Genomic DNA, 15,727 nt, shown 5'->3' with positions numbered 1-15,727 from the left:
TAAACATCCTCATGTTGCACAATGAAATGTAAGCATAGGATGAAGTGTGCATTCCTGTAACTTTCTCTAGTAACAGCATTCCATGATGAATATAAATAAATTAACATTAATAATAAATGACAGTAAAATAAGCACACGCATGACTGAGGAGTCATAGTGTAACTTTGTGTGGTGTTTGAGTTGTCCGACTTTTTGTGTGGCCATAAACACACCAGTGGTTTAGTGGTATGCGTGTTGGTGACAGATGACAAGTTGGTTTTAGCCTGGTTTGTACGGCAGAAAATGACTAGTTTTTCGAGATAGAAGTGTTTTACTCATGTTTTTGGTGTGGTTATGGCCGAATATAAACAGTTTTGCTCAATAAAGTGATCGATATAATTCCTGGCCTCGAAGCATCTCGATAGACATTACAATAATTGAACGGTGTTCAATTGAACGATGTTGACGAACACCGTTAGAGCCGCTTGTTGTCACTGTCACTCAAAGTTGCATTGCAAAATTACACAGAATAAATGTGTTTATTTTGTTTAGAATTCAGATGGGATTTGATTCGCGGCATACATTTGCTGTGCGCAGAGAACACTTGAGCAGTGCGCAATTGCGCAGGCGCGCACCTTAGAGGGAACGTTGCTTGGCAGTCCATGTCTTGTTGAAAACACGTCATTCGTCATCAACTTTTCTCTTTTTAGCGTCTCATCACTTGTCGCTGTGCACCTTCACTCACACGTTACACACGGACATACGCCCATAAATAACACTTTTCAAAATAAAAGCAGCACAGTTGTATTGCGCGCACGACATAGATGTTTTTTCAACTTTATTTTGTAATTTGTGATTGCAGCTGTTCACATTCACTCACAATCACGCACGCGCATACGTCCACACGGAAGTAATACAAATAACGCTTTTCAAAACAAAAGCAGCACCGTTGTATTGCACACTCGACATAGATACTTTTTTAAATGTATTTTGTAATTTATGATTGGCCTCACGCAGGCCGGACAGGGACGCACAAAGGGCCGGATGTGGCCCGCGGGCCGCAGAATGCCCAGGTCTGCTCTAACCACTCGGCCACTGAGTAGGTGCAAAAATGCAAAAAATGAGAATGTAATTAGAATCATCATCATCATCATCAGCCATTGTCAGTCCACTGCTGGACGAAAGCCTCAGCATGTTTCTGCCATAGTGAACGATCTCTAGCTGTTCCCTGCCACTGCACTGTTCCCCAATATTTGTCTATCTCATCTCGCCATCTCACTCTTGGTCTCCCTCTATTTCTGCTCCCATCCATGGGTCTCCATGATGTCATTAGGGAAGTCCATCTATTATCTGTTCTACTGATATGTCCAGCCCACTTCCACTTACTGAATTTGATAGTTCTCATAATGTCTTGGATTTGTAATTAGAATGCAAAATTAAAATGAAAAAAATAAGAAATAAATTAAAATTTAATTTAAAATTAGAATGCAAAAAAAAACTAAAAACTTTTGTCTTATGCAATTTTTTATTCTTATAGCCAGACCTGTGTATTTATTTCCGTACCTGACGGTTTCGGCTACAACTGTTGCCTTCCTCAGAGGTTGTCACGTGATCAACCTCCGTCAGGTTTGGAAATTAACACACAGGTCTGGCTAAAAGAATAACAAATTGCATAATTATTTGAAGACCTATTGAGTCTATTTGGATTAACCTTTTGTTTTTCATAAGGATTGTGAACATTTTTTGCTAAATTCCAAGAACAGTGCAGTTCCCATTTAAGCCACAAAGGATGCGGCGGACACAACGGAAGTGACAGTGAAGCAAGTTTCGCCGACGGACCAACTTCCTTCATTGTTGAAAACAGGTTAATGAACATAGTATATTACAATTAAATTAAAAAGTAATTAATGACTGAAAAAGTGGTCACAATTAACTTAATTTTCCAACTTCGTTCATTACACGGTTTTCAACTTTCCGTCCCAGGAACTTGGGGAATCGCTGAAAATTGTCCCACTGTCACTTTCGTTCCGTCATTATATTGTCATGTTTTGGCTTAAAGTTGTTGTGTTGTGGTTTTATGTTGTTGTGTTGTGGTGTGTGTTTGTTGTGACTTCCTCTGCTATCGTAGAGAGTAGTAGCAGGTCTTTTAACCTTGACAAAATTTGGTGGCACTTAATTTTTAATGTTCATTTATTTTGTATTTGTATTATTTGTTTGTCAAAAAACAACAGTCAAAAGCATTTTTGGTATTAATACTGTATTATTTTTTGTTAAAAACACCAGCAAAAGTAGCAGGTAAATCTACTGGTAAAATGTTGGTTAATTTACTTTCATTGCCAACTATTGGAATGTTGAAAATGACAGCAGAAAAGGTTTCCTCTTGTCAATTAAACCTAAAGTGTTGGTTCTACTTTATTCAAACAAGATGGGAATTAATTGGCCATTAATTGTGGTTCACATGCTTGTTTGTATCCATAATTCATCTATGCGTAAATCCCTTCCAAAAAAAACAGGAATACACACAAATTTCACCTGCAGTGTCCAGTATCCAGAATTTATTTCACAGTCACACTGGGTGATAAATAGTTTTTTGCTAAAAAGTTACTGAATAGTTTCAAATCACTAAATCGTTTAGGATCGTATTGTTCTAAAAAACGATATTCCTGAATCATACCACCAACCACAAATCTGCATTTTATCAATATTAAAACAAATTGTTACACCCTCACTTACAAACTACAAAAGTAGAAATATTCACATTTCAGCCAACAATAATTCCACTACCAACTAGAGAAAAAACTTTACGGTAAGTAGTAAATCGAGTTTATGTTTTAGCGAGGCATATCCTAACATTACCTCTGTTATAACGTCATGAGTGACTAAAATGTGCATATTTTGTGGTATTTACTGTAGTAATGTCTCTCTCCCACACACACACACACACATACACACCAACTACAGTTGGAGATGGTCTAAAAATAGCTACGAAATAAATCAGAAAAGTTACTCTTCAGTTATACTGTCATCAAATACTGACTACTGTTTCACTTACTTACTCAAGTAATGTTTGGATGATTAATTTCAGTGGCGGGCCGTGCGTTTCCCACCCAGGCCTTCAGTGATGTCTGACTTCAATGATTACCTCTCAAAATACCATCATTGATGTCACCACATGACCATTGCTGGATAAATACTCCTGGGCATTGAATCACCACCAATAGTCTACATAACGGGTTATTTTCTGGCGCATTTAAATATCAATAAACCCCCATCAGCAATTAAAACATATCTTATGTGGTACTGTCAAAATTAAAATAGCAAAAAACATATTAAAAGTGAAAAAATAATTAAATGAAATATCTGAACTCACAATCTGTAGAACCCATTTGAACTTCCGGGGTTGGCTGACATCGTTTCACAAGATGTAGTTTCTGTTATGATCTGTTTGCATTTTCGATTCACTTGTGTTTTCAGCACCTTTGAGTTTGTGTGTTTCAGTTGCCATGACGGCAGATTACTCTCACCTGCCTCTGGTTAGTGTTCGGGACGCTCACCTGTTTCCTGGGTACTAATCAGAGAGCTATTTAGTCTATGCCCTGGCCTCACTCGGTCTGGTGGTGGTGGCCAGGCCGGAGGTTGCTGCCTGCACTGCAAAAACGGAAATCTGAGTAAGATTAAATATCTCAAATAAGGGTGATATTTGCTTATTTTGGAAATTCTTCTCACTAAGCAGATTTTATGTTAGATTGTTTTACTTGTTTTAAGGGTTTTGGTCCTAAATTATCTCAGTAAAATATTACAGCTTGTTGCTGAGATTTTATGACCTATATTGAGACTAGAATATCAACTGTTGCAAAGCTGTGTCATCAACACTCACAAGTATAAAACTACTTTTTTAAAGTAATAATTTCTTATTTCAAGCATGAAAAAAAAATCATGACTTTGACACAATTGTGTCTCATATTAAAACAGATGACAGCCAAATGGACTTTGCTGTTTTATTTTCAATGAAACAATAGAAAATATGTACTCATAGTAGTACAGTTGTTATTAGTGAGAATATACTTATTTTAAGGTCTTTTGGGGTTCATTGAGGTTAGCTAATTTTACTTGTTTTGGAAAGTCTTGACAAGCCAAATTGTCTTGTTATATTGGCAGATAATTTTGCTTAGTTCAAATAAAATACCCCTAAATTTTGTATTTTGTTTTCTTGTTTTTGAACACTAACTTTTTGCAGTGTGGCTGGGCACAGCTGGTTTATAAAATTAAAAAAATAAAGAAATAAAAAATAAAGAAATAAAATAAAGTAGTAGGCCTATGTATCAATCGAAACATGCATTTATTACTGAATACAGACCACAGCAAAACATGAAACATAAACATTATTCATTGTGTGAATGTGGTGTCAATACAAACTATTTACCGTGGGCTTTATTTGCCTAAGGCAGTGTTTTTCAACCTTTTTCGAGCCAAGGCACATTTTCTGCGTTGGAAAAATCTGGAGGCACACCACCGGCAGAAATCACTAAAAACAAAACTCAGTTGACAGTAAAAAGTCGTTGTCGCAATTGTTGGATATGACTTTAAACCATAACCAAGCATGCATCACTATAGCTCTTGTCTCAAAGTAGGTGTACTGTCACGACCTGTCTCATCACGCCGTGACTTATTTGGAGTTTTTTGCTGTTTTCCTGTGTGTAGTGTTTTAGTTCTTGTCTATTTTGGTGGCTTTTCCTATTTTGTTGGTATTTTCCTGTAGCAGTTACATGTCTTCCTTTGAGCGATATTTCCCGCATCTACTTTGTTTTAGCAATCAAGAATATTTCAGTTGTTTTTATCCTTCTTTGTGGGGACATTGTTGATTGTCATGTCATGTTCGGATGTACATTGTGGACGCCGTCTTTGCTCCGCAGTAAGTCTTTGCTGTCGTCCAGCATTCTGTTTTTGTTTACTTTGTAGCCAGTTCAGTTTTAGTTTCGTTCTGCATAGCCATCCCTAAGCTTCAATTCCTTTTCTTAGGGGCACTCACTTTTTGTTTATTTTTGGTTTAAGCATTAGACTCCTTTTTACCTGCACGCTGCCCCCCTCCGCTGTTTCTGACATCTACAAAGCAATTAGCTACCGGCTGCCACCTACTGATATGGAAGAGTATTACACGGTTACTCTGCCGAGCTCTAGACAGCACCGGCACTCAACAACAACACATCATTTGCAGACTATAATTACTGGTTTGCAAAAATATATTTGTACCCCAAATAGGTCAATTTAGATAATCTCTCACGGCACAGTGGCTGGAAAAACACTGACCTAAGCAATCATATTTTATCTGGCTTTTACAGCTTTTATAAAAACGTACGCGTATATTTATGTTTTAGCACTTCTCGGGCACCGTAGTTTACCCTGCAGAGGCGCTACTTGCAACCCGAAAGTGCAATGATTTATTTGAAGAAGCCGGACTGTGGAATTCGCCGTTAAACCTTCTTCAGTCTCTTCTTGGTGACGTCTCGTCGCTTCGTGATTTGTTGCGGTACATGTAAGTGGAACACACTTGTGACTCGCGTCAGTGACTGCGTGGTTGTCAACACCAACGCTTCTTGTCCATGCTATCAGCTAACATGCTATCCCATGTGACGTGTGGCTACTTCTGTGATAGGTGAACGTGGAGTAGCGATCGAGGTGTTGCTGAACGTTTATTCTTCAACATAATACAAACATACTCTGCTTATTCACGACTAGCCAGTGCATTTTGTGTTTGCATAAAATCAATCATTCTAATTAGTTAAGCATCCATCCATTTCCTGCCACTTGTCCCTTTCGGGGTCGCTGAAGCCTAGAGCTGCATTCCAAGCATGTTCTTCCTAATTGTTACATTGACGTATGTTTAATATTGGATTGACTATGGGTCATTTGCTATGAAGTATGCATTGGTCATATGGGCGCAGCCACCGCTGCTGCCCACATCTCCCCTCACCTGCCAGGGGGTGATCAAGGGGATGGGTCAAATGCAGAGGACAAAATGTCACTACTACTAGTGTGTGTGACAATTATTGGTACTTTAACTTTAACTTAAGGTTTGAAGGTGCGTTTTATCAGTTTTGCTAAATACCTGCTCCAGTGTATGATAAATCATTAGTCAAGCACCTAAGAAAAGGGTTTTAACTAGGGATGATTGGTATCGGTTTCAAAAAGTAAAATTCATGACTTTTTAAAACGCTGCCGTGTTCACGGACGTAGGGAGAAGTACAGAGTGCCAATAAACCTTGAAGGCACTGCCTTTGCATGCCGGCCCAGTCGCATAATATCTACGGCTTTTGACACACTCACAAGTGAATGCAAGGCATACTTGGTCAACAGCCATACAGGTCACACTGAGGGTAGCCGTATAAACAACTTTAACACTGTTACAAATATGTGCCACACTGTGAACCCACACCAAACATGAATGACAAACACATTTCGGGAGAACATCCGCACCGTAACACAACATAAACACAACAGAACAAATGCCCAGAACACCTTGCAGCACTAACTCTTCCGGGACGCTACAATATACACACCACCACCTCAACCCCGCCCACCTCAACCTCCTAATGCTTTCTCAGGGAGAACATGTCCCAAATTCCAAGCTGCTGTTTTGACGCATGTTAAAAAAAATAATGCACTTTGTGAGTAAATAATAAATATGGTAGTGCCATGTTGGCACTTTTTTCCATAACTTGAGTTGAAGTTCTCTTATTTTGGAAAACCTTGTTACATTGTTTAATGCATCCAGCGGGACATCACAACAAAATTAGGCATAATAATGTGTTAATTCCACAACTGTATATATCGGTATCGGTAATTAAGAGATGGACAATATCTGATATCGGCAAAAAAGTCATTATCGGACATATCTAGTTTACATATTTATTGGTATTGTATACAGGTATGTCTCCCAACTGAAAGCTAAATGTGTCCCTCTTGCACAGCTATACATATTTGGTCCACATTAAAAGAGCAAGCATGAGCAGCCATCCTGCAGACACTCATGAGCTCTCCAAGCAGCCTCTTCAAGGACTGAAATTGGCATCGCATGCAGTGCTGGAGAAAGTGCAGCAGAGGGGCAGGTCAAAGTGTGCTAAATGTGGAGGATCAAGGATGTTCTTCTGCTACACATGCTGCTTATTAGTGGACGTCAATCTGCAAGAAATCCCCACCGTCAAGGTCGGTATAAAAAGTTTTCGTTGTTTGTTCTTTGCAGCCTTTAGCAAAAGTCCTCTTGATGGTTTTAATGTAGTGGAAATGTTATGACTTTTTGCGTGAGTTTTATTAAACGCTGCACTCAGTGAGTTTGAATGACATGAGTTGTCTTTTAGCTTCCAGTGAAGATAGACATCATCAAGCACCCTAACGAGACAGATGGCAAGAGCACTGCTGTTCATGCCAAGATTCTTGCACCGAGCGATGTCACCATATACACCTACCCCTGCATTCCGGAGTTTGATCAAGACAAGGTTGGTTTACACTTGTATAGTAGTACCTCAATTAGTGAGCTTAATTGGTTGTGTGAAAAAGCTATTATTTCAAACCAACGCTGCCTTTACGCCCACTTTTTTCCTTTCCATGATTAAAAATCAAAGTTATGTCGAACTTTACCTATAAGCTAATGACAGCGAGTAAAACCAACTGTTTTGGGCAGATCTTGGGGTTAACTGTGGCATTTGCTACGCCAACTAATGGCATAGATGCTTGTAACTGGAAGTTCTGCTTGCAACTTAAATCATAACAATTTTCAGAGAGACAGCTCTTATCTCGAAACACTTTTAGTTGAGGTACCACCGTATTAGAATTAAGCTGATACCCATTTTTTTGGTACACTGGTCTGTGGTGGATGTTGCAAGCACACCCCTGTTTGTTTTTTTGTTTGAAACCAAAAAAAACATTCTTGTTGACTTGAGGAGGGAGAAGTCTAAATCGATTCAAATGAAATTATTCAAGGAAATTATTTTAGGTGCTGCAAAATACTACAAAATGTTTTTTTAAACAACCATGTTTTCATACGGTATGACATTTCAAGAATATTATACAACATATAAAAATGATATATTTGTCTTTATAGAAGAAAAAAGCGTACTTTTTTTTATGCAGAATATAAGGACGCCAAATATGTCCAGAATTTAAAAAAAAAACTTGCTTGGTTAATTTTTTACAAATTACATTTGTCCTTATTAAATTCTGAACACATTTCTGGATGTTATGGTAGTGTTGAGTCGTGGTAGCTTTAGGCTTTGCTGCGATCCTACTTCTTTATCCAGCAAATAAGTTGAGACTAACTCAACTGTGCCCTTAACTGGTTTCTGCCGGGTAGTCTACCCCATTTCTGCTTTAACCGACTGCCGACTGTACAGTACTCCAGATTACCTGAATTGGCAGACAAAATAACACACATATACCGATTAATCAATTCTATAACCATTCATAATTCCTGTCTTTATGTTATCATAAACCGGGTTTCCGTGGGTCATTAAAAAACATAAAAAGTCATTTAAATAGATTTTGCCAAAATTAAGATCATAAATAGCATTACAAGTAGGGATGATACTCGAAACCGGTTTTCCCGGTTGTTTGATAAGAAAAGAACCGAGTCCTCGGACTCGAATCCCTTTTTAAGAACCGGTACCCGTTATCGAGACCACTATAGTAAAGGAAATGAGTTGACTCTTTATTCGAATCCCGTCCCGACCAGAAATGCTCCGTGGGACATCACAATAAATGACGTCACGTAGCTCAGTCATTAGGCGCAGATAGCGAAAGCAGGAAAACAATGGACGGGAAAAAGCGCTCCAAGGTGTAATAAAGTTCAAAACAAAAACTATAATCCATCGAATAACTTTACTGAGAGATTTTAGCAGGGTAAAACACATGACGAACACTTTTACGACCAACCGGAAACATAGCAACGCACCTCCTTTACGGCAGCTGTCGCAACGTTCTTAAAACAACCGCAGCACATACATATATATACAACATATTAACTTTTGTTTTTCTTTCCTTGTAAACAAAACAAAATCACACTGTAGATGTGTTGTCTGTCTAATTATAAATAATGCAGACGAGGCGTGTTGGCTGAGTTCTTGATGTTTACTTTCACAGCGTGGCAACATGCAACTCTTTTCGGGGCTACCGCGCATACTCGTAACTCCCGTTGCATGCTGGGTATTGTAGTTGTTATATTCTCTAGCTCATAACATTTTTCCCCCATAAAGAAATAATGTTAACTCAAAGTGTATTTCTTTTTTTAGCTTTAACTTTTCATTTATTAGCATTGTAACCACATTTGCAAATAACTTTTCTCTTCATAGAATGTTCTTTCAATAAAGAAATAAAGTGCAAAAATGTCAAAGCATCATAACAAACAGTTATGTCAAATAGCAGCAGAAGTGCACTTTTTGGAGAGCTGTATTATTTTCAGTTTTGTGCCCAAGGGACTGATTTTATTTAACACTATATTATTATTTATACACCTATAGTGATCACAGAGACAGGTTGTTTTTGTGTTACTGTATATATTTGTTTCTCTGAAAAATCCCACTTAATATACTTTGGGTAACAACAGTCAATATTTATTTATTCTATTTTATTTTTTTAGGTGGGTAACAGTCAATATTTATTTATTTATTAGATTTTATTTTTTTATTATATAATAAAAGTGAGCTTTTGTTAAACCAAATATTGTGTGTTTTTTTCCATATACAACAACCTATCTGGACTCGATAAGAGAATCGATAAGGAATCGGTTCGATAAGAGGATTCGATAATAGACTCGAACTCGATAATTCTTTATCAAACATCATCCCTAATTACAAGCATTAAATACGATATCCAGAGGCATTAAAAAATTAATGCAATTGGCAACAAAAAAAGACAAGAAAACAAACCAGCCGACTCAGTTTTTCCAATATGGGAAGAAAAAACTTTTTTTCTAACAAATATTGATTCCATTTTATTTAGATGTTTGTTTTACCTATTTAGGATAATTAAGTTAATGTTAACTTTTCAACTATTTCACATTTTTATTGTTAAATGCTTATAATTTTGTCCAAGCAGACAATTGCATGCTTTTGACTATATAAAATAACAATGTGCAGTAGGATATGGGCATTACATTTGTTTCAAGTTGCATTAAAAAACATTAAATGCCTGCAGAAATCCTGATGAAGTATTTAGTTAATGTGGTTTCTGCACAATTCTGCACTAAGTGGTAATTGAGCCAGAGTCTGTGAGCCACCACACATTTCAACGACAATGGATATCAGCAGAAAACGTTTTTAATTTTAATACATTCTGGGCCTGATTTACTAATGTCCAAATACCACATGCTAAACAGCGTGTGCAATGGTAATGTGGTGCAGACCGCCTTATTTAAATGAGGACTGTGTGTGCATACAGGGCTTTTACCACAAAGATGATCATTTTCTGTATGTTCGTGTTATCATGCTCCTATTTGTGTGCGATGTGTAAAACCAGCAGCACACGTCAATAATCTTGTCGCAATCTAGACAAAAAAAAAACATGCACACTGACACTTAATTCTGTGCGTGAGGCTGTGGAGCGCATCACAGCGCATTCATGCATCTGGAATGACTCACGCAAGAAAAGGCACAATAAAAAACGTCTTCATGTTGGAGATATATTAGATTTCCTAAATTAAATAAAAAAAAGTCAGCAGACACCAAAACACACCAATTTAATTAATTATAATCAGCCCCATTAGTCATCCAGCAGCTATAAAATTATAAAAAGAAATTGCTGACTAGACATGTCTAATATTTTTTTTATTTCTGACAGTCCAAAATGTTGCCATACACACGTGGGATGGAGGATTCTCGTTTGTACAATGTCTGTCTTTGCAGCGCGAGCACAGATTCCGCAGCCGTGTGCATAACTGTCACTTTGAACATCCTGCTGACATGTGCTAAATAAAACGCGAAATAGTGCTCGCAAAACGGTGATGAGTGTCGCTAAATCACATTGCGCGTGATAAATATTTATATTTGCATTTTCTCCTCCCAGTATTGTGTGCGTTTTGATCATCAGCATATATTTTGCATATTAATGAAGACAGAGACGCAAAATGAATTGCACGCCTTATTCTGCTCACTTAACAGATGCAATCCACTTTGTACACATTTAGTAGATTAGCTTTGTGTGTGCTATTAGGTTTGCACATGTTCTAGTACACGCGAACCTTTAGTAAATAAGGCCCTCTGTATTCTGCATTCTCTCTTTAGGTTGTGTTGGTGTTCCCTGGTCCAGGCGCTGTCACAGTACAGGACATGATGCAATGTTTGCACGAGAGGACATTTGACCCCTCTGGTGAACCTTGGTTAAAGAGGCGGAAAATAGACAACGCAGCAGCTGCCACACACACTGCAGAGGACCCAGAGTCAGGGACCACAGATGAAACAAAAGGCTCGGAATCAAGGGCACTTCCCCTTCAAAGGGTGGTCTTCATCGACAGCACATGGAACCAGACCAACAAAATCAGCACAGATGAGAGGCTACAAGGTACTTAAAGATTACTTTTGTGTGACAGGTAAGTTCATGCGACAGTCTGACGTCAGAGTACTGTTTTTACCTTTCAGACCTGCTACAAGTGGAGCTGAAAACGAGGAAAACATGTTTCTGGCGCTCTCAAAAGGGCAAACCAGACACTTACCTGGCGACCATTGAAGCGATCTACTATTTCCTCAAAGACTTCCATGAGCAATGCCTTGTTCAAGACTACAATGGAGAGTACGACAACCTTCTCTTTTTCTACTCCTACCTGCACTCTGTGGTCAACAAGTCTATGGCTGGAAAGAGGGAAGCTGACAAAAGAAAAGAAAAACTGTAAGAGACTAAGCTTGGACATCCTTTTTTCAAATTTAATGTTTTGTCTGGGACAGTATTTTGAGTTAAATGGACAGTGACACATTTTGATAGTGTTCAATTAAAATGGTTTACAATGACACATAAGCCTGGTTGCTATGTGAAAACAATTATTGACTGTGGAACAAACTTGGATCTAAAACTAGCATGTGCTATTTTGTTATTCTTATTGATGCATTTCCATAAACCAAAGAAGATCCTGGCTATTAAACTGCAAGCTACAGGAGTTTTCGAAGAAAAGCAAGGCTTGAATTAATTTTAAAAAACAAATACACTTTTTCAAGACTATTTTTTTTACAATATTGCAAATTTAAACTATACCTAAAAGAAACAAAATCACTTCAAGATTATACATATGTCAAATATTTGTTGTACTGTACTGACCTTCTTGTTTTACATTTGTATGTACAGTAGACATTTATAGATACAAACCAACAGTTGCACCAAAGGACTTCTCTTCAAGCAAGTCCAAAAAAAAAAAAAGTGTTACACACACACACCAGAAACCCACTGGGGTGGGGGGAACATCCCAAATGTTTGGCAATTTAGCAAATCCAGGAAGAATAACTATTTTAAGATTATTATCAATCAAGTATTAAAGTCAAACGACTGTCGAGCAGCCAAGTATCTTTTTTTTATTGCCGTCTACTAGTTTTTTTTAAAGTAATTTATAATGTCGTAAAAAATGAAAACAAGGGGCTGTACCGGCATGTTGAGGTCAATACCATAATCTGAATTTAATAAGCACAACAGGAGTCATACATTTAAATATATTTTATTTACAAACCAGTACACATGACATAATGCTCTACATCCATTCTTTCTTTTGTTAAAGAGGCTGTTTGCAACTTGCTCAAAGTTCCATTTTTCAAACCTAAAAACATAACACTACCAGCTAGCTTATGTTGTCATGATGGTTTAAAGGGGAACTTCACTTTTTGGGGAATTTTGCCTATCATTCACAATCCTTATGTCAGACAAGCACACAAGTTTTTCTTTTTTTCCAATGCATTTTAAGTCGTTAATAAATGCAAACAAAAGTCTGCTTACAATGGTGCCCATGGAAGTCGCTCTATTCTGCCTATAAAGCCCTTAGAATACATCCTAACACCTCCATTAAGGTTTTATATACATGATGTAAGTATATGTGGAATGTAGTAACAGGCACATTCACAATTACGTAATATTTTACGTATTTTGCTTAATTTAAGCATACGGCGGCGCAATTACTTTAAAAATACAACGTCAGTTTTTTTTCTTCGACATCTCTTGATTTTTACTCACTGCAGACTTCATGAGAGCCAACAAACATAATAAAACATCACTTACTGTACAAGGTCTGCTCTCACTGGGATGCCGCTTGCTAGGATGTTCATATATTCCCGTTAAGATGAAGAATGACTCAGGGGTGGAACCAAGCATCTTTTCTTGTTTTTCTCACCATTTCCGAGTCTAAATTGGATGCCAAAGTTGACCAACTTTTCAGATTACCGTATTTCCTTGAATTGGCGCCGGGAATATAGTATTCGCCTGCCTAGAATTACAGCCGGGTCAAACTCGTTTCGCAAAATAATTAGCGCATGCTTGGCACTTCCGCCGGGTCAAATATGAGTCATTAAATGACTCCCGCCTCCAGGTGGTAGAGGGCGCTAGTGATCCTTCTTGCGACTACCAGTACTGCAGGAGACAGGTACTGCAGAAGAAGACAACAAGCAGCAAGCATGCAGCAATTGTTTGCTTGCACTTTTAACATGGAGGATTACATATCTAAAATAAAACCGTTTTCTAAACTGGACTTTCAATCGAAGCAGGAGGTAATAATTAAAGGAATATCTCCAGAGACTTTTAAAATTGAAGAAAGATGAGAAAGACTGCCTTTGATCAGAAGCAGCTGCACATGGACCCATCTACAAGTAAAGGTAAGATCATAATAACGTTTTTTTTATTAAATGTGTTTTTAATGATAAGGTATGCGCCGGAGTGAGAAGAGGTTTTAAAATAATTAGAGCATGCTTGCTCATTCCGCATGGTTTTGGTAACCGCAGGAGTGAGAAGAGGTTTTAAATTAATTAGCGCCCCTGCGGCTATTCAAGGAAATACGGTATGTCCTCTTCCTTCGATCTCTGTGAGAGACATTATATTATCTCTGGTTTAAAATAAACTTTCACGAGTTCTGAGGTGACAAAAGCAGCTCACTATCCGATGTCAATACAGCAGCACAAGCTAGTTACCTCTCTGTGATCCCGTCGCAGCTATAAAGAGTTTGTCTGCATTAGCGCTTCTAATAACAAAATCACTAATACTTGGTTAATATTCAGGTCACAAAAATGTAAATGGAGTATTGCTGGGTAGTTATTTAGAGGGCTTTATGGGCGAACTAGAGGACCTCCCATTGATTCCGTTGTAAGTAGACTATTATTTACGAGTTAAAATAAAAAAATACGTCTGTATTCTTGTCTCTCATAATGATTGTGAACAATTGGCAAAAAAAAAAAATGCAGTTCCCCTTTAACAGTAAATATCGATTTAAAAAAAAAAAGTGTCCATACATTTTACAATTACTAATTATACTGAAGGAAATTTCTCATCTGTCTGAATGTGGTTGCACATGTACATGCAGGCAGCATATACACAAAATTAGTACCAGAGAAGCAACTAACAATTTGTACTCATGTTGTTACAGTAGACTATACATTTAATGATAGCTAAAATTGGCTATCCAAATTGCTATCCTTAGACAACAACACACAAAGCTAATCTGCGTGGACGTGTTACGCACATGTCATTACATGCTAAAAGCTGTAAGAGGGCAAGTATAATGCTTAAAACATTGGAAAGTTAGCGCCCTCTATGTATCTGTAAATATTGGAAACAGCCCCTTTAACTGGAATCTACTTTTGTAGAGCTTAACATTATCCATTGCAATTCATAGACTGATACTTAGGTGCCAAAACTGGGGTTGGAAACAACCATTTAAACTAAGGAGCAACATGTAGTCAGCTGGTGAGGGCACCTAGTAGTAGACCTCTCTAATCTTTGCTTGGAGGCTGTCACATGTCTTCTTAGCATCACCCAGCAACATTGAAGTGTTAGGCTTGTAGAAAATGGGGTTATCTACTGCAGCGTACCCCACACCCAAGGTCCGCTTCATCACAACCACCTGGTGTAACAGGGTGAAAAAAGTGTTGGTTAGGATGTCAAACACAATGCGAAAGTCAAATCATCACATACAATATTTTGTTTGAAACTGGACCAACCTGTTTGGACTTCCACACCTCCAGGACGGGCATACCAGCAATGATCGAGTTTGGATCCTCTTGAGCAGCAGAGTTAACAGTGTCGTTGGCACCGATGACCATTGTCAGGTCCGTCTCTGTGGGCCACATGCATTTACCGTAATTTCCGGACTATAAGCTGCTACTTTTTCCCCTCGTTCTGGTCCCTGCGGCTTATACAAGGGTGCGGCTTATTTACGGCCTGTTCTTCTCCGACACCGACGAAGAGGATTTCGGTGGTTTTAGTACGCAGGAGGAAGACGATGACACAATGATTAAAGACTGACTTTTCATATACCGGTAGGCTGGATATTTTGATAACGTACAGGCGAGCACTTTGTATTACTTTGCACCGTTGTATTATTTGTACTCTGCACGAATGCTGTTCGCCATGTCAAAGATGTGAAAGTTTGATTGAATGATTGAAAGATTTATTGTTAATAAATGGGACGCTTTGCGTTCCCAAACAGTCATCTCTGTCCCGACAATCCCCTCCGTGGTAGCAGGAACCCCTATATACTACGGTAATTACACATCAAAACCCTGCGGCTTATAGTCGGGTG

The 15,727-nt window shown here is 38.1% G+C and overlaps 2 protein-coding genes across 4 annotated transcripts in view; one reads left to right on the top strand and one right to left on the bottom strand.

Moving 5' to 3' along the window:
- The first annotated feature begins 1,824 nt into the window (after positions 1 to 1,824).
- On the top strand, positions 1,825 to 12,044 carry LOC133640550 (tRNA-uridine aminocarboxypropyltransferase 1-like). Of its 3 annotated transcripts, none has more exons than XM_062034047.1 (5): positions 1,825 to 1,843; positions 6,948 to 7,182; positions 7,335 to 7,472; positions 11,250 to 11,526; positions 11,604 to 12,044. In XM_062034047.1, exons 2-5 carry the CDS (start codon positions 6,982 to 6,984, stop codon positions 11,852 to 11,854), a joined length of 867 nt encoding a protein of 288 aa, XP_061890031.1. In that variant the 5' UTR covers positions 1,825 to 1,843; positions 6,948 to 6,981; the 3' UTR covers positions 11,855 to 12,044. The 3 variants fall into 3 exon arrangements, with proteins under 3 accessions (XP_061890031.1, XP_061890023.1, XP_061890016.1); XM_062034039.1 differs by lacking the exon at positions 1,825 to 1,843 and adding an exon at positions 3,586 to 3,647; XM_062034032.1 differs by lacking the exon at positions 1,825 to 1,843 and adding an exon at positions 5,352 to 5,512.
- Positions 12,045 to 12,654: 610 nt separating this feature from the next.
- LOC133640541 (NAD(P) transhydrogenase, mitochondrial-like) overlaps positions 12,655 to 15,727 on the bottom strand; it is a 57,279-nt gene continuing 54,206 nt past the window's right edge. Inside the window, exons 21-22 of the mRNA XM_062034021.1 lie at positions 15,147 to 15,262; positions 12,655 to 15,049 (exon numbers count right to left, since the gene is read on the bottom strand). Of these exons, the coding sequence (XP_061890005.1) occupies positions 14,903 to 15,049; positions 15,147 to 15,262 (263 nt within the window). The 3' untranslated portion in view covers positions 12,655 to 14,902. The remainder of the gene's footprint in view (positions 15,050 to 15,146; positions 15,263 to 15,727) is intronic.

The sequence above is a fragment of the Entelurus aequoreus genome, linkage group LG02 (genome assembly GCF_033978785.1).
Source record: "Entelurus aequoreus isolate RoL-2023_Sb linkage group LG02, RoL_Eaeq_v1.1, whole genome shotgun sequence".
In the NCBI taxonomy this organism is placed as follows: Eukaryota; Metazoa; Chordata; class Actinopteri; order Syngnathiformes; family Syngnathidae; genus Entelurus; species Entelurus aequoreus.
The sequence above is the reverse complement of the archived record's forward strand: the minus strand, read 5'-3'. Positions and strand labels throughout refer to the sequence as shown.